General features: G+C 46.1%; 1 protein-coding gene across 1 annotated transcript in view; it reads right to left on the bottom strand.

Moving 5' to 3' along the window:
* IFT43 (intraflagellar transport 43) overlaps window positions 1-24,972 on the bottom strand; it is an 80,105-nt gene that overhangs the window by 29,927 nt on the left and 25,206 nt on the right. Inside the window, exon 3 of the mRNA XM_036068556.2 lies at window positions 19,816-19,880. Within this exon, the coding sequence (XP_035924449.1) occupies window positions 19,816-19,880 (65 nt within the window). The remainder of the gene's footprint in view (window positions 1-19,815; window positions 19,881-24,972) is intronic.

Here is a 24,972-nt window from a genome sequence, read left to right as displayed (position 1 = left end):
TTCATGAGGAGGAAAAAAAGGTGCAAAGTTCTAATAGCTAAAAACAATTATGGGCACACACAAAATGTATGTATATGCCTGCTATCAATAAGTAAAAAAGTATAAGAGTTGATAACTCTTTGGTGTCTCAAATGAACATTATTTTATTCACTTTACCGGATAACTATCTGGCACAACTAGAAGGTGTTGAATTTGGGGATCTTTTGCCCAGGATTTTACAGTCTGGCTAGAGAAAAGAACATTCTAGAAATAGCAGTAATGCCTCCAGAAGACACATATGGCAGTTCCTGAAAGACTACTACTGCAACCCTCCCTGTGCATCTTCTACCTGAGAAAACAGAGACCAGAAAGCAACCTACCTACAGCCCTGAGGCTCGCTGGACACAGAGCTGGAGCTAGAAACCAAGGTTCCCGCTCCTCATCTACTGGACAAATGGTGGTCCCCAACTTCACAGGACAAGTGAGGGAGATAGAAGCAAAATGTCCTGGTAACTAGTCATGCTGATTCCAACCGTCAGGGAAGACTTTCTAGAAGCCTGAAAGATGAGCCGGCCTGGAGAGGCAGAAAAGCTCCAGGAAGGCTCCTCCTACTGCAGGAAACAACCTGAGTAGAAGTAGGAGGCAGAAAGGGCCAGGGGTGTTCAGAAGCCAGTAGGGGACCCGCTGTGGCTGAAATGCAGACGAGGTGCCACACGCGTTAGTTTCAACGCTATAAATATATACACTGACATTGGTCAGGGATCAGGAGGGAACCATGGGACTAGAAATGAATTTTCACTGAGTTCCCTTTTTTCCCTTCAAGTTACTTAAGTCCACAACTGAAAGAGAGGTGGCAATGAACACTATGCCACTCGCTGAGGGACCAAGGCAGCAGGAAGGGGCTGAGTGGCAAAGGCTCTGTCAGCCCTCCCGCTGGGGGAGAAGCTGGGGGGGGGGAAGCGGGGTGGGGGGAGGGGGCTGCGCTGCAGGGCAGTGTTTCTCAACTGGCTGTCAGGTTTTCAAATGCCACCCTCACACTTTCTGCACCTCCTTCATGTTTTACTTTTACTTCAACAGATTTATTTAAAGGAAAACGTTAGCTCCTCAATGGAAAGCTAGCATTACCAGTCATATAGAAGGTTAACTGTGAAAAACTATCATTTTTTAAAATCACAGAACTTACTTTATCTTAGCTAGGTATTGCTGTTTGCCCAAAGTCTGACCTACAGCTAGGTCAAGCTAGCTTGGTTACAAGCTAGGTTAAGAGCACATTTAGAACGGTGTGAACGGAGACTTTCCCGCTGCTGTGAGCTGAGGGACTGAAGGCCAGTGGAAAAGACAGGAACTATGAGGCTCAGCGCCTATCTCTGGGAAGTGTGGCCATGAGGACAAAGAGTGAAACAAGAGGAAATCATGGGTCCGCAAGTCAGGGGCAAACGTTTATCACTATTTCTGGAAACCTAGATTTCAGTCCATTTTTAATCACCGAATGAGTCGGGTCTTTTGCTTCTCCTAGAGAGAAGTTTCTGCTCTGTAACGGAGAGACCTATAAAGATTTCCTTCCCAATCCTGTACCCACTGTTTTCTCTGCCCCGCTTCTAGATCCTGTGGCCCCTCCAAAGGCCCATGAATACATTCAGACCCAGCCAAGTGATTAGATGCTTAAAGAAAAGGTGACACACGCCATTAGAGGTGACCCTCTTCCGGCTAGCTGTCGGTGTGCGGAAGGTCCCGTGTGGGGTAGCCTCCTCCAAGGCTCAGGGCCCACCCTGGTGATTCCCCGCTATAGATGAGCCTGGACAGGGCCAAGGACGCCCTGGTGCTTCTAAACCTGGCCTCTCATATGAGCACCACCGTGAAACCAGGAGGGCCCAGTACAGCCACCCGTGACCAGCTGTGGTGAGAGAAGCATGGGTCAAAAAGCAAAACCTCTGGCAGACCCACAGACCAGAGAAAACCTAGAGTACGTGAGGGGGCTGCACTCCGTGTGTATATTCATACCGACGGATGCCCAAGCGGCTGCTTCTATACTAAAACTGCTCTCGGTTATTTCTCAATAAAGAACTAAAAAGAAAAGGGAAGAAGTATGAGGTAAGGAATGACGTACACAAATGCACTTTATTTTTGAGAGACTGAATCCATCAAAGGGAGGACAAGAAGATCATTTATGTCAGGGGAATCCCTAATCGCCCCCTCCTGGCATTTAGCTGCTCAAGCTGCAAAGCAGCGAGTCCCCTGCAGCAGGCTGGCTGCTCAGGATACCTAACTTTTTCCTCTGAAAGTTTTTCTGTTCAATAAGATTGTTTCGTATGATCAACACTGCATTTCTGGAAGGGACCGCAGTAAAGACAATTTCATGCTAACAGACCCACTATTGCATGAACAGCATAGTGCATGGCCTTTCCGTGAACATGATAAATGCGTGCGTGTGAGGTTTGTGGATGGGCATGGCTATAGAATGAGAGGCATGTTCTATTACACTAATTAGCTGGCTGACCTTGGGCAGCAGGCCAAGGGCTTTTCTAACTCTAAGATTTTATACCTGAGTCCCTTAAGTGCCCCAGGCCTCACTTTCTCCCTCTCTAAACTGAAGGGACCCTGCACTCCATGACTTCCCAGGTCTCTCCCCAGCTCTGTGAATGACACTGACCCTGCCCCATTTACACCATTCCCTGTCTGACCACCTTCCCCCCCAGCAGCCCCTTCCTTGGAACTGGCTTATCTGGCCCCAAAATTTCAATTACTGGGATGTGCTGGTTTGGAGATTCCAAAGTCAACATGGCAAGAAAAAACAAAAAAGGAAGGGAGGAAGGGAGGAAGGGAGAAAGGGAGGAAGGAAACCCTCTTTCCTTTATTCAATCTTCTTTAAAAATATTTATTTGAGAGAGAGAGAGAGAACGAGTAGGGGGAGGGCAGAGGGAGAGGGAGCGAATCTCAAGTAGATTCAGCAGTGCAGAGCCTGTCAGGGGCTCGATCCCACACCCCTGAGATCATGACCTGGGCCGAAACCGAGTCAGCCGCTTAACGGACTGAGCCACACAGGTGCCCCTACTCAATCATTTTTAGAGACAATAAACACAAACTCCCTACATCAGAAATTTAGCACATTTTCCATCTCGGGCCTCCCTTCTCTTTCCTTAGGGGTTGTCAAAACCAGCCACTACTTTCCCAATTGCACAGGGAAATTTATTTTCCCTTTACCCTCCTCTCCTGAACACTTACTCCAATCTTAACATTCCTGGTGTTTTCTTCCTGCTTACTAGGACTCCTCTCTACTTCCTTTCCCTCTGCGTAGCTGGAAAGAGGATGTCTGGTCGTGCAGAACCCTCCAAACCTCCAAATCAAGCTCCCCAGAAAGCAGCCCTTTGTTGTCTGGGTCCCAGAGGACTCAGAGCCCTGGGCTCAACCATTTGGGATCCGGCCAGCCTATGTGTGGGTGCTGAGCTCTGATCCTAATTTGAACAACTGGCTTAAAACCAGCGGCTGGTGGGGCTCTGGAGTCAGAGGGTTCAAAGCAGAGTTTCACCATTCACTAGCTGTGTGCTCTCAGGCAAAAGCCACTAAAAACTGCAAAATCAGTGATACCACCACATTCTGCTTCACAGGATTGTTCAAAGAGTCAAATGAGCTAATTCATGCAAAGCATTTAGCATAGGACATGGCACACAAGAAGTGTTCGGTGAAGAGTGGCTGTTACCAACATTATTATTATTCTCACCCCAGTCTCTACTCCCTATGCTGCTAATCACTGCCCAGGCTGGACATGCTTTCTCCTCCTTGGTGCTGCAACTGAACCCCAGCCCTGAGGTGGGTGCTGGCTAGGACTGCCCAGCTGTGTTGCTTCATACTTTTTGCTTCTAGACCCCTCATTCCGCGCCCCCACTTCCCACATTCCTGCTGCCCCTTGCTGAACTTGCCTGGAGCCCTCAGTAGACACGTCCAGCAGCCAGCCCTCACCGCCTGGCCTGGATGGATGGTGCCTCCCATCCCCACATGAGAAACACTTTGCCTGGCTCCCAGAGCCTCTCCACCAGCTGGACCCTGAGTCCTACAACGATATTAACTTCGCCTCCAGCATTAACCTCCAGGTTTCTCAGCGGGCACCCCTCTCCTGTTTCCCATCTCCTGCTTTACTTTCTCTGCCTCTTGGTTCCCTTCCTTCATTTCGGCCACTTCTGTTTATCCCTGTCTAAAAGGCAACTTGTTCTGGCTTTCAAATCCTTTTGAAAGGATTCCCCACTGCTGGGAAGCTTCTAGAATTCGGTGAAATTGTTTCTATGCTCCTTAGCACACACAACCCTCTATATCACACACACAGTCTCACGCAGTGACTTCTACAGCTCTGCTTGATGGGGTTGACCACAGAAAACAACTTGGTACCTACCCCAAAGTCCTTTCCCCTTCCTCTGGATTCAAACCCTAATTTTGTTTGGGGTGGCAACGAGCCCAACTGAAAATAATCAATTCCCCAGCCTCTTTCACATTGAGGGGTGGGCATACACCACATTTCTGACCAATGAGGAAGATGCAGCAGTCCCTGGAAAGTACATCCCCCCATTCTGTCTCCTCCAAAAGGCAAATTCCTGCTAAGAAACAGCCCTATACCTTCACCTCCATGTCATTCTCCCTTCTTCTTCGCTGGAAAACAGAGGTGAGGCCTGGAGGTACAACAGTCATCATATAACCATGAGGCATGAACATGATGACGAAGGCCCACATGTGAAGGATGGTGGGCAGGAGGATGGAAAGAGCTCCATCCCTGTCATCACCATGGAGCTGCCACACCAGCCTTAGACTGTGGAGCCTGGACCTCTTGTTTTTTGAGACAAATCTCTTTCTGTTTAAGCCTCTGCTAGTGGGGTTCCCTGTTGCTTGCAGATATAAATGCAACCTCAACTAATACAACACATCCAGTGGCAAATGAGAGGTCATCCTGATTGAGAAGGAACACAGATCCCATGGAAAAACGAATCTCACACAATCATATCTAGTTAAGCATACAGTTTCTTAAGAGAAAGCAAGCATTTGAATTGGATGCAGAACAGTGCAATCTCGGGATAGGAATGAGCAACATCACCAAAATCTGCTGGGAAAAAGGGCATCCAACTTAGGGAGAAAAGATGAGCTGACTCTCTCCACAGCTTTGTCTGGTCTAAAAAGAGAACACTCTGCTATCAAGAATGGAGATAATCCCCACCTTTAAGATAATTCCACATGAGGAGAAATGGGTCTTTTAACTCTTACAAATATCCCAAACTATGTCACGTCAAAAAGGCATTCAGGGGCGCCTGGGTGGCTCAGTAGGTTAAGCGTCTGCTTTTGGCTCAGGTCATGATCTCAGGATCCTGGGATCGAGCCCTGCATCAGGCTCCCTGCTTGGCCGGGAGTCTGGTCTCCCTCTCTCTCCCTTTGTGCTCTCTCTCTCAAATAAATAAATAAAATCTTTAAAAAAAGGCATTCAGAAGAGGTGTGATAGATAATGTGTCCCTCACACCACTGGTCACATGCCTGTCAACACTTCAGTGGCTCCCTGTTCTCTAAATAATAAACCATGTGCCTGGAGTTCAAGGTCCTGCACTCAAGCCCATTTCTACCTTACCTATTTCCAGCCCCTTCTCTAGGCAAACCCTGGGCCTTAGTCACCCAGCCCTGTTCATTCCAAAGCCACTGTGGCACATTCAGGTCGCTGTGCCTGGAAGGCCTGTCCCGCCTCAGTGTCTGTCAGCTGTTTCACTTCGAGGCAGTGATTTCTAAACTAAAATATTTCAAGGAACCATCTAGAAAGCATATTTCAGAAGTTCAAATGTCCCTTCAGAGTTCTGGAGGGCCTGTGAGACCACTTTGTTCTAACGCTGAAGAGACAGAGCGCGACGGTGCTGAGCTTTCGGCGCAGGCTCACGCTGGACCTCTCCTCCTCTCTCTCCCTGTTCAGTGCCCACTGAGAAGACATGCGGTATACCCCAAGGCTTATGTATTGGGATTTCCCAGGATCAAATTCCAGTGCTGAAAAGGGAACTCGGAGATCATCTAGTTCGGACCCCTCAGGGAGCCTCCATCCCAAGAGTCCACATGTCTTGCCCTGAGGTGACACGGTGTGTGAGTGGCAGAAGGGGACTAGAACACAGGCAGATGTCCCAACTCCTAATAGGTGCCTGGGGAAAGGGTTAGTGGCCTTAAGAAAGGAGGGTGACCAGAAAGGAGCTCAGGAAATGGCCTCCAAGGCAGACACCTGACTGTATTTCACATGTACTCGGAGCACCCCGCTCTGGGCTGATCCTGGATTACTCTGCCCTCAGCCTTGAAAAGGAGTCAGAGGCCCGAAACCAGAGGCGGGGCTGCCGAGGCACCAGCAACTAGAACCGGCTCTCGAGCTGGCTGCCTGGGAATGGATCCAGTTCTTGGAGGGCACAGCAGGGTTAGAAGGAATGATCATTTCCAATGCCTAATTGAACTTAATGACTAGCCTAATTAGGCCTTTTAATGGCAGGACTGGCCTGGCCTTGGCTCGGGCCCCTAAGTGCAGGCTGCATCCTTTGCACTCACCTTCCTGGGGCCCGGCGGCTGGCTGGAGCACAGCTCTGCAGACAGGTAGGCCAGAGGAGGTGAAGGTCAAGTGCTCACTCCCTGTTATTCTTCCCACAGGCTGAACATGCTGGAGCCATGTCCAAACAGCCCTCGGGGAACGTCTGCTGAGGGCCTACCGAGTGCAAAGGTACTAAATCAGGAGCCAAGGGCACAAAAACGGAAGGCAGCGAGACACAGAGGACAAGAGCATGACCCTGCGGCCCAGTGCACCCGGGGTTCAAATCCTGACTGGCTCCTTACTAGCTATGGGACTTTGAGCAAGTTACTTAATCTTCTTGAACTTCTACTTCCTCATCTGTAAGCTAGGACAATAAGAGTACCTATCTCACGGGGGTTGTTTTTTTTTTTTTTTAAAGATTTTATTTATTTATTTGAGAGAGAGAGAATGAGAGAGAGAACACATGAGGGGGGGAGGGTCAGAGGGAGAAGCAGACTCCCTGCTCAGCACGGAGCCCAATACGGGACTCGATCCTGGGACTCCAGGATCATGACCTGAGCCGAAGGCAGTCGCTTAACCAACTGAGCCACCCAGGCGCCCTCACGGGTGTTGTTTTAAGGATAAAGTAAGACAACTGTGCTTAGCTGTGCCCAGCACAAAAGCCACAATAAATGACGTGTGCGTGTGTGTTTTCTCATCCATTCAACAAGGGGGTGGGCAAGACATGCGGGCTGTCCACACAGTTCTGCAATGGGGCCCCAGAAGGTGTAATCCTGATCAGAGGGTGAAACTGTAAATTTCCTAAATCAGGGGGTTGACAATGGCATAAAAACTAGAAATAACTGGGGCGCCTGGGTGGCTCAGTCGGTTAAGTGTCTGCCTTCAGGTCAGGTCATGATCTCGGGGTCCTGGGATTGAGCCCTGTATCAGGCTCCCTGCTCAGCGAGGAGTCTGCTTCTCCCTCTCCCCCTCTGCTCATGCTCACTCTCTCTCTGTCTAATAAATAAAATCTTTAAAAAAATTAGAAATAACCTCAATGCCCACCAACCGAGTGAACGGTGCATACTCCATAACACCGCGATGCAGCAGTTAGAAACATGAAGTAAATCTGCCTGTACTAAAAGATCTCTAGGTGTACTGCTCAATGAAAAATGAAAAAAATTAAGAACACCCTTAATATGAACGTATTTATGTAAAAAAAAATAGAGATTTCAGTAAGCATACCTATTGTGTAAAATTGTATATTGAATTATACTGAGTATCTATTGTTGGTAAAAGATAACCAAAGAACTGTTACCAGTAGTTACTTCTAGAGAGATGACTAGGCTTGGACAAGATGGTGGTTTCAGGCAAATTTAGCATTATCTGTCTTGTTTGAGTTTTTACATCATTAAAGTGCTCTTGGCTTCCTTGCAGAACTAAAAAAGTCTTTATAAAAAAAGTACACTCCCACTGAGTTCCCCAGCAATGGAGGGATTCAAGCAGACCCTGGACCAGCACTGCTAGAGACACTAGAATTTGACAGGAGATTGGACAAGACTGGCTCTAACCTTCTGGTTTCAAAACCCCCGCACTGTGTGATAATCCAGAGAGATACAGAAATACTCCACAGGACGCCGTGCTTTTTGGCTGTTACTTAAGGGATACTTCTGCGGGCCTATCATTTCTTCCCTGACCCTCAGAGACCCTCTTACTTTACGATCCTACCCCTGGCTCCACGAAATGAGCAGCTCTAGTCACAGGAGAATTTGCACTTCTGCAAAATGAGAAACGGCAAAGGGCCACAAGTCAAAGCCTTCACAGCACACGCTAAGAACTCACTCTAGAACCACTCCTGGTTTTCAATTACAAACATGAAATTCAAGGGACGCCTCAGTCGGTTGAGCATCTGACTCTTGGTTTCGGCTCAGGTCATGATCTCAGGGTGGTGGGATTGAGCTCTGCGCTCAGTGGGGAGACTGCTGGAGATTCTCTCTCTCCCTCCCCCTCTGCTCCTCCCCCTACTCTGTCTCTCAAATAAATCAATCTAAAAAAAAAAAAATGAAATTCAAGAGTAGCTTAACTTGTTAAGAAAAGGAAGGCCTGAAAGGAAGTTGAGAGCAGGCTCAGGGGGAGGTGGGGATCAGGGCCTGGACCTCATAGTCTTTCAGCGGGCCTCCCCACAGGCTACCACACAGGCCTCCACACAAGTCTCCCCACGGGCAACTGGGAAGCAGTTCTGCTGACTTAGGCCCTTAGAAACACAGCCATTGGATGCCATGTGGCCTCGGGGCCTCAGCTGTCCCTTCCCTGGTACACAGGCATTAACAACAAGTTCACCTCAAGTCACCGCACGTGCTCCTCCCCTCCTCCTTGGGCATCAGGTACTCACCTCTGCTCTAGGGAGGGCACTGACTAGGGCCGCTTGTCAGGGAGACTGCTCCACTTTTCAGAGTGGGAAGTGAAGTAACCAAATGCTACTCCACATGGGGCTTACAGGAACAGACTGCTATCACCTTCAAGTGGGACGCACTTGACAGAATTGCAAGATTCCAATTATTTCATATTTAGTCATTTGCATAAGTAAATTGGTTTTGTGACACTAGACAAGCCATCCAGGGCTCTAACCTGCAATGACTATAACACAGAACATCTCTGCTTGCTCTAAACTGAACATCACTATATCAATCTAAGTGGAAGTATGTGAAAATGCCCTCCACCGGAACCTCAAAGAGAAAAAGGTTGATGCATGCTTCATACCTTTTCCTTACCCTAAGGGGTCTATATGTACCTTATCTGAAGCTTTTATGATACTTTCCAAAGGATCATGTTATATTTAGTACGTGAATAAACAAGGGAAATCTGCTTTCTCAATCTGGGAAAATGGCACATCTATTGTGGGCTTATGATTACTTTTATTGAGATAGGAAATTCTGGAGTACCGTGTAGCCCTTAAAAATGAGACAGTTCTACTCTGTATTGCGATTCAGAAAGACCACCAACAAATACTGTCGTATGGGGGCGCCTGGGTGGCTCAGTTGGTTTAGCATCTGCCTTCGGCTCACGTCATGATCTCAGGGTCCTGGGATTGAGTCCTGCATCAGACCCCCTGCCAGGCAGGGAGTCTGCTTCTCCCTCTCCCTCTGCCCCTCCCACTTGTGCTCTCTAATAAATAAACAAACTCTTTAAAAAAAAAAAGAAATACTGTTGTATGATAAAAGAAAAATAGAGAATAGACACGTTACCATTTATGTGAGGGGATAAAAGAATACATTAACCTGTGTTTCTTGTAAATGCATGGAGTCTCTTTGGAAGGATACTGGTGAACAGTGGTTGTCTCTGGGAAGGGAAACAGAGTGCCTGGGGGGAGCAGGGAAGGAGAGCTTTAGCTTCATATCGTCCTTCCTTACCCTTTGAATTCTCTGCTATGTATATTCCTAATGTATATAAAAATAAATAAATAAAATTCAGATTCACTAAGAGTTCTAATGTCTCAAAAGACGACATGAAGTTATACAATGACTCAGACGTAGGAGTTTGTTTGAAGGGTGACTTTTAGTAAGGGCCTCTTTGCTGTGCACTGCGGGGCCGAATGGGAAACAACAGTCCTGTTATCTGTCCATTATTCTCACTCCTTCCCATGAACCAGTTACCAAAGCCGATGACATCTACCAGAATGGTACAAGTGTGTTGAGACGGGAAAGGCCTAAGGATAGAAGGAGCTGGGCACACTCCACACTTCCCACTACTTCAGTGAGGACACTTCTTTCTTCGTGAGTTATTTCAACGTAAATAGTCTAGGTGTTATTTATTTCATCTTCAGATCCTACTGAACACATGTAATTTCCAGCAATAAACAATACAATTAAATTCTAATTTAAAAAAAACTGTGAATTCTCCACGTTCAATTAAAATAGAAACTGATCTAGACCTTCCTTTGCCAACTTTCTGTCCAGGCTCTGAACGTGGGTAGAGAGCAAAGCCAGAAATTACTCTTTGGGGAGCCTATGCAGAACAAACAAATGTAAGGTGTACATTTAAGAGATCTGTTGTTGCCGAGCCCCAAGGTTACCTTTTCTGAATCTGCCATGTCTTGGAGGCCACATAAAGGGAACGCATAAATGCATGAGAAAGCACATGATAGAAAGTTGAGACAGAGGTCTACACTGAGGCTCCTGTGGGCATATCCAAAAGCCACAGAAACAGGGACATGGCGCCCAAGCCCTGGGCACAGCCACTGAAAATGGGTGCACAACTAGCTACCGAGGACTCTCCTTCTCACCAGCTCATATGCAACCGCTTCACTGATTTCACCTTATCTTGGACACTCATCTCTCATGGCCGACCTCACTGAGAACCAAGTTCACCCACGGTGCCCAGGACCCCCGGTCCCGCCATGCCGATCCCAGGTTCCTTGTGACGGTGGGCAGCATGTGGAAAATAAATTCTCAATTTTTCTAATTTGTTTTGGTTTTTTTTGAAAACTAAATAAACAAAATTATGTTTATTGATGAAAATCTGAAGGTCAAGAATTAAGATTTTATACTTGGACAGACCTGGGGATCCTTGGTCCCTTTTTAATTACTAGAGCTCTGTAAGAAATGTCCCAGACTCACTCCCTGATCAAGTATGAATGGAGCACCTCAGTGTGCCAGGCCCTACAGACTCAGAAGCAGAAAATACAGACACCAATCTCTTGTAAAGGAACTGCTGACTATTATTAGTAATGCCAATGCCCAGGCAGCTGCAGCTCTCGCAACAGTTCAGTAGAAAGAGCCACAGGTGGTAAAACATTACCCGGAAGGGTGTTGTACCAGCCTTTCCACTTTCTTACAGGTTTGAAACTTCTTGAAATAAAGACTGGAGCAGGGAGCCAAGGGCAGGATTATAGATATGAACTGTATTTCAGGCAACCAAAGAGTTGACAAAAGAAAGCTCTTTATACAAGAATTTTTGTTAAGGGAAAATTGGAAAATCACCATTTGACATCCTTCAACTGGTATCACTCTCTAGGCAACAATTCTCCACGGATGCTATGGCCTCTAGGTGGGAGTCTGATGGGGAGCAGAAATGGAGGGCACATTCCTGGCCCCACTTCACGAAGCCTCGCTTCACATGGAACCCCCGCACACCTGCGCCTCTCACGCCTGCCTGTGCCTTCGGATGTGACGCAGCAGGATGGCACAGGACCACCCTCAAAATACGCCTGCCAAAACAGTGAGCCGGAATCTAACTTGCTAGATTAATCCAGATCTAACCACCAGCTTCACAAGGAACCTGAAGGACAGAGGAACCAGCTAAACACCATGATCAGGAAGCGTGAGCCAAATCCAGAATGTGGGACACTCTGCAAGACTATTTTCCCCAACCCCCCCCCCCAAAAAAAAGAAAGAAAAGGAAAAAAAGAAAAAAAATCAATGGCATGGAGAGAAAGGGAGGCAGGGGGTTTGCAGAACAAAAGGGAGACTAAAGACATCTAACAACTAAATATAAGGTGTAGACCTTGATTTGCCCTTTTTACAATCCAACTGTAAAAAGACATCTTTGAGACAATGGAAGTATCTGAATATGGCTAGATATCAGATGACATTAAGGAAGCGTTTTTAATTTTGATAGGATAATGGAATGATGGTTAATAAACAAAAATAGTCCTTATCAGTTAATAAAAATTATCTTCAGCAGGAGAGGAAGGAGGGAGAGGAACAATGACATTCTTCGTATATTGTCAAGCTTCTCTATTTATCCTTGGACTCATAAAGGATAAAGGATTTCTCACAACTACATGTATACCTTCTTAACACTAAGTAACTACATACATACATACATATACACATATAGATATAAAAGCCAGTGCTATATATATAACTCCAATCCTTCCTTCATCTTTTCCAACAGAAACACCTCAAACTATCATTTTAATGGAAAACTAGCGTGACAGACAAGACCGCGTGTGGTTACAGCCTAGGGGCCTTGGCAACTCTGGGCCTGGCCCAGCGGCTCAGCGGCCGAGCCCACACATCTCGGCACACCCGTACCCACGGGGCAGCACGGGGCACACCAGTGGTGAAATTCCAGCTAAGCTCCCCCCCCCCGTGCTAAGAAACTGACTTCCGTGAGGAGAGAAAGCCTGTCACAATGCTAGTGCAAGAGGACAAAACACGTGTTTGCAACGGTGCTTATAGATCTAGGAGCCCGGCAGCTCCGTGAGTTTTTGCCTTTCACACTTTTGTAGCCTAATAAGAATGAACTATTCACTGCTAACAAGCAGGTAAAGAGACTCTGGTATGGCAATGACACAGAGAGAGAGAGGACAGAGGCCCTTTAGTATTCTTGGAACATCTATGCCATTAAAAAAGAGAGAGAGAGAGGGAGAGAGAGGGAGAGAGAGGGAGAGAGGAGGAGGGAAGGGGGCAACCTCGGGCCTGGCACTCGGCTGTTCTCCGCCATCTTGATGTCCTTGACGCGTGCAGATGGTGTGGAAGTGCTAGCACCAGAACAGCCCAGGAGAAGGAATGAGCGGCCAATGGAGATTTATGTGAGGAGAGTGAGATGGACAAGGTAAAATTGTCAGGAGGAGTTGTTAGAAAGTAAAATATATTGTGACAATTCCACTCCTGCCGTTCATCAATAAACTGACAGATCATTTAGTGTCAATTAGGAGTGATAGATGGACAAGTCCCCATGATCCTGGGCCAAAATTAATGGCTGGGAGGGAGAGGGTGATTGAAAATGACGGCTGACATTGAGAGCAAAGTCCTGAAAGTCCCTGAGGGGCCATTACTTGCCTCATTCCCTTGCAGATCAATGCAGGGACAAACCCAAAAACAGACACTTTGAGACAAAACTTAATCAGACTACCTTTCCTTCCTCTCTTTACCGGGTCTGGTTGCCTCTTGTTCAGCTCTGTTCTCCATGGCCAAGTCAGCGACCCACAGGCTATGAGGGTGGAATCTTTGAGATGGAATCTATGAGATGGAATCTTTGGCACAGCTATGACTTTGGTGTCTGGAGAAGGAAAGGTAGTGATCCCAGGTCCAAGGATATTCCTGAAAACGGCCCTAGCCTATGGCTCAGGGATGAGCATGTGAGTCCTGGGACCCAGAATCTCTAGCCAGGGTGCTGGTTGACACACGCTCTGCTCTCTATCTTGGGCAGTGTCATGCAAATTAAAATAAATCCCAGAAATTCATATCCCTTGGCTATGAACTCCTGGTTCATATCTGGAATTAGCCCTTCTACCTCCCACTGGCAACAACATAGCTGTAGACCTCTGTCTCCTACCTCCCTTGTAGAGGGGAACCTACCTTATAGAAAGGAACCTACCCAACAGAGTTGGTGTCATGTACCTATAAGGTACAGCTGTGGACTGAATGTTTATGTGCCCCCCAAATTCATATGCTGAAACCCTAATTCCTAATGGGATAGCACTCGGAGGTGGGGCCTTTGGGAGCTAATCAGAGTTAGAGGAAGTCCTGAGGGTAGAGCCCCCACGATGGCACTGGTGCTTTTATAAAACGAGGAAGAGATACAAGATCTCCCTCTCTCTGTATGCACACACCAAGGAAGGCTGTGTGAGGATATAACCAGGAAGAGGGCCCTCAACAAGAACCAGACCATGCTGGCACCTTGATCTGGGACTTCTGGCTTCCAGAACTAGCAATCAACGTGACAAATAAATGTTTGTTGTCCCAGCCACCCAGTCGATGGCATTCTGTCCTAGAGGCTGGAAATGAGTCAGTGCCATTATTATCATTTCAAAAGAATTCAAGCTGAGCGCATGATATTCCAGCATGAATTTCCTGCTCTAAGCAGAGTGACAATGAGGTTACCATCCCCTCAACACTTCTATGTACACCAACGCTCTCCTCACGATCCTCTGTGCACGTGAGTCCACCCAGCCTGACCCCCATGTCCTCTGCAAGGGACTCCTGGTCACTGTGCTCCCTCTCTCCTCTGATGTCCTGTCACCAGTGTGAGCCAGTCCATTTGGTTCTCACTAGCAACATGCTCCTTCCGCTGCTCCTGATTTTCGTGAACAAAAATGCCTGATCTTCCCAATCCAAATCCAAGCTCTTGCAGGGCAGGGGGCACAGCTACACTCTGTGCCCCCTGGAGTTCCCGGCCAGGAGTAGGAGCTCATACTTTCCAACCTGAATGGGCGGGTCCGCAATGTGGCCCAACAACGGCCTCTCCTGCCCCTAGCCGGCCGCCCCCTCCTCCTTCTGCCGCACATCTGTTCTACTTTGCCTCCAGAGGCCAGCTCTCCTTGGCTCCAACAAGCTCAACAGTTTGCCTTTCTACTTTAAAAAAAGAAGAAAACCAAGGGGCCAATCCAAAATGCAATTCCCCCAATTCCCTACTCCCTCAATTTTTCTTGAGAGCTTACCCAGCCTTTCCAAGCTCCCTCTTATATCGGAGGAAAAACGTCCCTCCCTCCTTCTGTCCAAGGTTAATCAACCTCTCTTGGAAGGTTTTATCCTTCCAAGGATCCTGCTCCTTCCAACCCCTCCTATTTCACCTGCAGTCACTCTTTCCCCACGTATGACACACATGGTTCTCGACACAAACCTCTCCTTCCAAATACTATCCCATTCTTTCCTTTCTTTCTCAGGGAAGGAGCCTAGATCACTATTTCCTCACCTCAGTCCCTCTTCAGCCCATAATCTGGCTTCTGCCCCAGTGCAAATCACCATAACTTTCTCAAAGGCCCCTAGTAACCTCCAAACTGCCAAATCCTAGGCCCCGACCTTGGCTTCTATTTGTGTAGATGTACCAAGTTGTACCTCCCTTTTGACCTCTCTTCCAGAATCTCAAACTGGAAAGTCATCTGTGTGGATGACCGCCAGCCTACAAATCAGGTCTCTCCTTCTGCGTTCCCCACCTGACGGCACTGCCCCCAACCAAGTCATCGCAGCGAGGCACCTTGCAGGACCTTCCACTCCTCCCTCTTTTGCCCTGTATCTGACCAACGGCACTTCTGTGACCTCTAGCTCCAAAACGTCCCCAGAGCTCCTCTCCTGTCCATGCTCACACCACTGCCCTCATCCAGCTCTTATCCACCTTCAAACAGAGTATTACCTTCCGAACAGCGCTTCCAACCTTCCAGATCTCCACTTCCCACACTGATAGCAAAGTGACCTGATCTGATAGCAAAAACACCGATGAGATCATTCATTTGTTCAAATCAACAGTCCCTGAGCACTTGTTATGGACTGGTACTATTCGAGGTACTGGGCATATGCAAATAAGAGTGTGTCTCCTCTCAAGAAGCTTATGTTAAGGGGGGTAGGAGGGTTGGGGTGGCTGGGTGACGGACACTGGGGAGGGTATGTGCTATGGTGAGCGCTGTGAATTGTGTAAGACTGATGAATCACAGACCTGTACCCCTGAAATAAATAATACACTATACGTTACTAAAAAGAAAAAAATAATAATAATATGCCACCCTCACGAAGCTGCTGAACAGCACAAATTAATACACATGACATTTACAAATGCGGCATGCACGTGGCTACTGAACGCTTGAAATGTGGCTAATGCCACACAATCCCATTCCGAGTGGGAACGCGGAATTTCTCATTTTTATTTATTTATTTTTTAAAAGATTTTATTTAGTTATTTGACAGAGAGACAGAGACAGAGAGAGAGGGAACACAAGCAGGGGGAGTGGGAGAGGGAGAAGCAGACTTCCCGCAGAGCAGGGAACCTGATGCGGGGCTCGATCCCAGGACCCTGGGATCATGACCTGAGCCGAAGGCAGACGCTTAACGACTGAGCCACCCAGGCGCCCCTCTCATTTTTATTTAATTTATTGGTTTACATTTTTAAACTACACTCAGTTGATTTACTGGAAAACTTTTAAATATGTTTGGAACGGAGTTAATATGAGAATCTACTTTTCAACTGTAAATTTTATAAAATCGAAACACCGACCAAGTGTTTCTTTGACAAATTTAGCATCTGAATTGAGATGCACTGTAAATGTAAAATTCATGCGTGTCAAGGACTCATTAAAAAGAGTATAAAATTTTTTTTAAAAAGCAGCTTACGTTACAGGAGAGAGAAAAAGACTGTATGTACGTGCACACACACAAACACACGCATGTACGTATGCATATATGTCACGTGCTGATACATTAAGTAAGAGATGGGAACACAGAGTGACGAGGGGTGCTACTTTATATAAACTGAGGGCAGGGAGAGCCTTGTCAGCCACGGTAAGAACTTTGGGATTTACTTGGACTACGGGGAATGCCACTGGAGGGCTCTGAGGAGACAAGGGAAATGATCTCGCTTATATTGTAAAAAGGTCCCTTTGGCTCTGTGGAGATAAGACGGAGAGAGAAAGGATGCAGGGGAGACCAGTCAGTATGTTCTCGGTTGAGTCAATGCTAGAAATGACAGCGGCTGCAGCCGAGCACCGGCAGCACAGACCACAGACGGATTTCATCTGTAGACTTCACCCGCTTGGCTGATAGACTGAACGTGGGCGGAGACAAGAGAGGTGTCCAGGAGGATTCCAAAGTTTATGGTCTGAAGTAACGGGGAAGATAAGAGTCACCATTTACGGAGATCTGAGGGGGACTTTGGGAGGTGCAGGTTAGGGGATAGGACAGGAGGGGTGACAAGGAAGAGGACTGATTCAGATATGCTATGATTGAGTTGTGTATCCAAGTGGAAACATCAACTGGATGACTGGATGTTCAGGGAAAGGACTGGAGGGATATGATATATATTTTGGAGTCATCGCTGTGAACGTGATAGTCAAACTCCCGAGACTGGGTCAAGATCCTGCAAGCGTGTGTGTTGACGCTGAAGAGAGGAGGTTCGAGGATGGGCCCTGGGTCCCCCAACATTGAGAGAGGTCAGACTAGGCCACAGACTTAGGAGCCACACAAGACAATACTTTGAAAAGTAACATACAGAATGGAAAAGCATCTTTTTCCAAGAGCAAACTGATTTGATCTGGAAAAATCTTTAATATATTCATTGATATATTCATTTAATATATTCATTTTTGAGATTTCCTTTTGTTCTCTAAGCAGCAGACACAGGGTTTGTCTCATCTCCATATTTCAAAATAAATTCCAGATATTACAAGCACGAAAATCCCCTAATGCCTTAGAAAAATGGGGCCACTCTAGAAGACTCTCACTGATATATGAGACCTATGTTTCAAAGTTACCTTCTTGTTCTTGGTTAGCACTAAAAAGTAGTGCTATATTCTATAAAGGAAAGAGTGTGGTAATTGTCGGCATACGAATACACAGAAAAACCACTAGAAGAGAATAATAAGTCTAAATGTAGACTCAGGTACATACGAAGATGCAGGATTATGATACAGGTGGTTTCTAAATTTACCAGAGAAAGATGGATTTTTAAATAAATGGTGGTGGGACCATAGCCATTTGGAAACAAATAAAACTGATCCATACCTTATGTCATATAATAGAATTAATTCCGAACAGATCAGAGATCTAAATTTTTCAAATGAAAGGGTGTGGTCCTGTTCCAATAAAACATGATCTATAAAAACTGGCAGCTAGCTTGTGGGTCAAAGTTTGCTGAATCCTAATATATAGAAACAAAGAAGAGTAAACTAAAATTGTACATGTTTATGTTGAATTCTGCAAAAAAAAAAAAAAAAAAAGGTATAGGTAGGATAGACCAGAAGCTAATAAAGAGATTACCCATATGGGATGGATGGAAATGAGGTGGAGGGAATAAGGATGGGAGTGAGACAGCTCTGAGTACGTGTTTCTATACTATTTTGATATGATAAGAAGTACACAAAATCACCTGTTCTTGCCCAAAACCTACAACTTGAACCTGATCATGAGAAATCAGTCAGAGAAAACCAGAATTTAAGACACTCTACAAGACGACTGGCCTGGACTCCTCAAAAAAACACAATGAATGGGAGAACAGGGGAGGAATTGGAATTATTTTAGCTCAAGAGAGATATTTTAGATAAGATAAATTTATCGTTATCTAAATAGATTTATCTAGATAAACTTAAATAAAAATTATTTTAGATAAAGAGACAGAACTACCCGACACAATGCGTGAACTCTAACTGGATCCTGAGGCTATAAAAGACATTTCGGGACAACTGAGTAAATTTAAATATAAACTATTATTAAGTATTAAATCATTATGAAATTACTTGGATGTGATAATCATACTGTGATCATCTGGAGAATGTCCTTAATCTCGAAAAATGCATGCTGAAGTATTTAGAGGTGAAATATCATGACTTCTGCAACTTGTTTTCAAATGATTCAGGGGGAATAAAGTGTATGTGTGTGAGACAGAGGGGGAAAGGAAGGGAGGAAAGAATTAGAAAAAATATATATTTTTAAGGCAACAAGTACTGAAGGAAATTCTAGACAAGAGTAATGTCTATGTTTCAAAGAAAAAGAAATTCCCTTCCCAAGTCTACCTTAAATAGTTAAGCTTGATAGTCAGCCATCCTCTGCTGGTGTAGTAAATCTTTTTTTCTGGTTTACTATTCATCTAAGACTTCGTGCAAGGGATTAAAGACCAAAGTGGTTTGGAATCCTACAATGACTAACAGGCAATTCCATTCTGTTCAGAAAGTTACTTTAAGAACACAGAATGAGGGTCAAAATGTACAAACTTCCAGTTATCAAAGGAGTAAGTCATGGAGATGTTATGTACAGCATGGTGACTATAGTTAATAATACTGTACTGCATATTTGAAAGCTGCTAAGAGGGTAGATCTTAAAGGTTCTCAGCACAAGGAAAAATTTGTTTATAACTATGTATGGTGACAAATGCTAACTGTACATTGTGGTGGTCATTGCCAATATACACAAATACTGAATCATTATGTTGTACACCTGAAACCAATATAATGTTATACGTCATTTGTGCCTCAATTTCTTAAAAAAAGAACACAGAATGCTACAAAGATGGATGAACTTTGAAAACATCAGGCCAAGTGAAAGAAGTCAGTCACAAAGGACCACATGAAGTAGGATTCCATGTATGTGAAATGTCCAAACAGGCCAGTCATAGAGACAGCAGAATGGTGACTGCCCAGGGTTAGGGAGACTGGGGGGACATGGGAAATAACTGCTAACGGGTACCGGGTTTCTTTGAGGAGAGGGTGATAAAAATGTTCTAAAACTGACTGTGGTGTTGGTAGCACAACTCTGTTAAGGCACCAAGAACGACTGAATTGTACATTTTAATGGGTGAATTACATGGAATAAGAATTACACCTCAAGAAAGTTGTTCTAAAAAAATTAAAGAAAAACAACCCAAGAGCCAAGTGCCCACTTCCACCCTCACAAGCTGCTGGCACTTACTTTGAAGCCTTCACGGAATCATCTGCCCAGCCTCCATGCCTGCGGGGCGGTTTGGGAGGGGGAGCCTAAAAGGGGACAAGAAGCCAAAATCACAGTCACTCACCACTGGCATTCACGCATGCAAGGGATGAGGTTGAGGCCACCTCAACCAATATTCTATCAAATCTTTCCAATAAAAACACAGTAACCTTTTTAAGTTACTTTCAAAATCTGGGTGCTTTCAAGCCCTTCTGGTGGGTATATAAAAGCAAGATCTGTAGGGCAAAGTCTACTGAAAGCCTTAGAAATGCTTCATACTTTCTAAGCCAGCGATTCTAATCCAAGGAATTTATCCCAAAGAATCAGAGAGAAACATAAGTGCCGTTTCTGAATAGTAAAAAATTCAAAACCAAAATAGACAGCAATGAGAAATTAAGTAAATCATGGAATACACACGTGAAAATACTATGTAATAACAAAGAACTATGGTAAAAGAGAATATTTAATGAAATGAGAATGTTCGGTATATAGTAACTTTTAAAAAACATGTTGTAAAACAGTAGGTCTATGCTTCCAATTTGGCGAAAAGATTTTTAATACGTAATATCTCGTGTTAATTAGCTATAAGTACATGAATGAGAGGGGACTCCAGTGATGGAACTGTGGGCAATTTTTAATTCCCTTCTTTGTGTTGTTGTGCACGGTTTAACTTTTTTTTACAATCACTTTATATCACTTTTATAAACAGAAAGGTAATTAAAAAAAGATGTAAGAGAAAGGTTTGCTTAACAGACATAAACTAAATGGGTGGGTTAAAAATCTCAGATTACTTGGGGAAGAAGGATTCACCTGCCAAGGATGCATTCAGGAGCCCAAGTGCAGGCGTTCTGGTCCAGCATATCTCAACTGGAAATAGCAAGGGATTGTCAAGCAATCCACCGAGTCAGTCAAGTTGGATAAAAGAGCAAAGAACACTTCCTATTTTCCATTCCCTAGCATTCCCCTAGGACTGTTTTTTGAAATATCAACTTCCCTTTTCCAACAATGGCATATAACTGTCATTCTCAGTCTAAGGAGATACTTGGATGAATGGACTAAAACATGTGTTGGCCAACTTTTCTATGAAGGGTTGAGTAGTAAATATTTTTGATTCTGCGGGCCATACAGTCTTTGTTCCCCATCAATTCTGATACCGTAAGACAATAAAGAGCTATGGACCATAAGTAAACAAACAGGTGTTGCTGTGTTCCAATAAAAGTTTATAAAAACAAGCAGTGGGCCAATTTAGCAGGAAGGATGTGGTTTACAGAACCTTGAACTAAAATGTTATCATTGCAACATCCTTTAAATTTACCACTTAAAGCCTAACTTGTAACTTTTTAAAAAAACATCCTCTCAACATGCCAAAATACCTTTATACTTCTGATATTTTATTTTGCACCAAGATACCTTTCCTTTCTGGCTTCTCTAGTAGCACCCCAGCCTGCCAAGGACGTGCTCTATCTAGATAACAGGACTTTCTTCGGGGTGAGCCAGAACCTGCTGGAAATGACTAACTGAGAAGAAACCCAGCCCCAGAATGCCTGAATCCAACTCAGCTCCCAGGAAATGGTAAGTAGCGCTTTAGAGAAAACAAACTTGAGTTTTCTTTGCTAGAGACAGGTAATGGAGCTATCTGGAGGACCCTGTGAGAAATGACGAAAATGCAGAAGTGGAAAACAAGCTATTGTTTGTCTCTACCAGAGGGATATCTGAAGGAGACATGCTCACGGGGGCTGCCCACTCCACACATCCTTATCTGCTGTACCTGCCACCCACACTCACCCACCCTGAGGCCATAAGGGGAAGCCTTCTAGTCCAAGACCCCCACTGCCCTGAGACACTGACCGAACCAGGGTACACCAGTCTGACCCAATTGGAACCAATCGATATCTCTGTCCCAGGAATCCAGAATTGAAGTTGTTTGGACAGCATGAGCACTGGAACTATAAGGACCAGGGGGAATCAGACTAAACCCAAAGTACCAGAAACCGAAGTTGTATATAAGCAGAAACCAACAACCTCGTCTTGTTGAGCTCCTACTGAATGTGCTAGGGAGACCTGAAAGATTAAAGAGAACTGAATGGAACCACACTGGGCCCCTGAGGACGTCTTAAGGCAATCTGGCCCCAGGCTATGCTCCTGTGCGTGTGCAGGTAACATCCCATATTTCTTCACCCAAGGACACGACCATCTTGTGAGAATATTCCTGAATTTGGAGGTCACAGACCTGTAGTCACACGTTGTGTCTGGCCAGACAGTGGCTTCTTTGTATGTTTTTATTTTTCAATTTAAGCTACCTTTGTAAAAATTGGAAGAGCTCCACATGAAATGTCATTTCCCAGCTTCTCTTGAAAAACTCTAAGAGCCAGTAACACTGGGGCCGAGTAGCAGCTGCCCCTGTAGACAGGCCCTGTGTTTTCCCGGTGGCCCCAGTCCCCCCCCTCCCTCTCTGCCTCCTTCCTGCTGAAGTCAGCGTCAGCTGCCCCGGGCTACTATCGCTTTCCTGCTGTCTCTCTTCCAGGGCAGAATCCTCTCTGTGTTCCTGTGTCTGGCAGAACTGGGAATAGGAAAGCTAGGTGAGGCGTTCTGAGAAAAATGGGCAAGAGCGTATCTCTTGGTTGGAAGTGTGAGCTTCCCTTACGACTTCAGTGCGCACACTGAAGGGGCGTCTGTCTTACCCCTGACCCCACGTCACTCCCCGAAGGCTACCTGCCCAGCCCCCGCAGGCCCCTGGGCGTGTGACCCCTGAGCTGCCCTCTCAGAGCTGGGCTTTCTTCTCTTGGCTCTGGATGTTGGGAAGCACAGAACGAACCAAGTCAAACCCAAGGTGCCACAAGGTCAGGGATCCGAGTCTACCTGGCGCCTTCCCAGCGCTGCGAGATGCTGAGAGTCCGCAAGACGGCAGGGGACCTGTGTGGCCTTGGCGGGATTCCACTTCTTGTCTCCTGATCCCAGCAGTTTGCTACCGTGGGGTGTGGGTGCCAATGGTGATGGGAGGCACGGAGACTGAACTGGAAAGGGGCTGTGAGAGAGGACGCAGCATGGAGAAGGAGCAAAGGCAACGGACACTTCTGTCAAAAGGCACTCCTCTGAGTGACCGCTAAACTGTGGGCTAAATCAGTGGCTTCATGGCAAGTGCTTAGAGCAGTCAGTACTCAGTCTTCCCTGTTACCATCGCCATCATCATCCTTATTACTAATGTCCACATATGAAAGGTTAGACTGTGGGTCATAAAATATACTACCATTTGGAAGAAAGAAAAAGAAAAAAAAGACTCCTTTGAGCCTGGCCTGAGCTGTCGCTCTGACTACTAAGGGACATTGTGTGGTTAATAAAGCTCCCTAAGATTCCGAGAACCAAAATGACCGGCTTTATCTCCTTTAACCACAAATCCCAGGAAGCCATGGCTATTGAGGGGATGCGTACAAATCCCTTCCGGCCAGAGGAAGCACAAAGACACACTTTCTCTCATGCTCCTCCCATTACAAAATGGTACCAAGCTGCTACATTAGGACGGCAGCTTCAAAGCCAAAAGATCACCACATAAGAGTCACAGCTCCGCAACCGATGGGATGGAAAAACTGGTTCCAAAATCACAGGGTTTTTTCATGAGTGACTAAAGACTTTAAGAGTTGACATGATGCTGTAAAAACCATGTAAGCTATTCTTCCCTGAGATGCCAAGAAATTCTCTGTGCAAAGTGGGGCCGAGGCTACGGCTGTTCTCCCCGCTCCCCACTGAGGGTCTCAGCCAACCTCGGGAGAGAGCGCAGCGGCAGATGGGAGCCCAGAGGGGCAGGCAGAACATGCTCTGTGCAAACTTGGGCTTGGCCATGAAGCCGGAGCCGTCTCCTTCCTTGTGGGCAATCCTTATGGTCAGTCTAGTACTCTGGGTCCCAGGGTAAAAACATTTTGTTTTTTTAATACTCCCTACTACGAGTCTTGTTATGGCTACCCACAAATACCCTATTCAGATGAAAGAGACTTAACTAACCATTATGAAGTTATAAAAGCTCTTCCCCAGAATCCACCTTCGTTCCCCATGTGGGGAGCTGGGCACTGTCCTGTGTGCACTGGGTGAGAGAGGAAAAGCCGATGTCACCTCTGTTCTCAAATGTTACCCCTGTTCAGTGAGGCAGGGAAGAGGCCAAATTCGGTATATATCGGGTGTGTATGAACTCTATGTGACGGCACGTCAGGCTCACTGGGAAACTTAAGAGGCCGCAGTGGAGGTGGGAAGCAGGCATCAGGGACGGAGGTAGAGGGTTACGCCAGGGACAGGTTGCATCCATGGTCCAAAGGCGAAGCTGAGGAGAGTTCCTCCACCATGGGAGAGTTCCACTGAAATTTTGCAGTTTTCTTGCCACCTCTGGTGGTTTTACTGGAACACTTTCTCCTGTCTCATTAAGACAGAACTCAGGACACAACCAAAGATGAAACGGAACTGTGCCAGGCCAGGATGTGCGAAGGCCAAGGAGAGGGCAAGGAAGCTTTATGGATTTGAAATATAAACAGAGAGGAAAAAGGAAAAGCATTTCTGAAGGAACCAGATGCAAGGTATAGGGATTCCAGAATAGCACATAACACTCAGGTTGCAGCAAACGCTATTAACTGATCGTCATATTGGTAGGAGTCCCTGGGAAAACTCTTGGCGGGGGGGGTCGGGGGGGTGGGGGGGTTCTGAGCAGCTTGGCATCTATTCCTTCACAATGCAGGACATAACTGGAAGCTGATGCAACATGATCATAATGCAGCGGTTCGACATTAGGTGCAAATGATCTGTCTGAAATATAAGGAGATGACTGGCATTTAGCAATATAATTTAAAAGGGCTGGCAGGTCCTTTGCATGGACAGTCCAGCCTGTGAGTGCCTGGCTGCTCTTCCTAAGAGCTACAATGACATCTTAATACCCAGTAAGCCCTGTTTCAAAAAGAGTGCTACGGCTTTCTCCCGGGGTGACCTGAAACACAGGACCCACTCATAGGCCACGCCGCTCCTATTGCCCCTTTTAGGACCAGTTGCCAGAACTCTGCTTCCTCCTTTCCAAGGAGACAGACGAGATGCGGGGGGACTTCAGGGGCCTGCATGTGCTCCCCAACCAGACTGCCAGAGCTCGGTCCCTGCGACTCCAGTGAA

Source organism: Halichoerus grypus, chromosome 8 (genome assembly GCF_964656455.1).
Source record: "Halichoerus grypus chromosome 8, mHalGry1.hap1.1, whole genome shotgun sequence".
Classification (NCBI taxonomy): domain Eukaryota; kingdom Metazoa; phylum Chordata; class Mammalia; order Carnivora; family Phocidae; genus Halichoerus; species Halichoerus grypus.
Note: the sequence above shows the minus strand (reverse complement) of the source record. Positions and strands in the feature narration are given on the sequence as shown.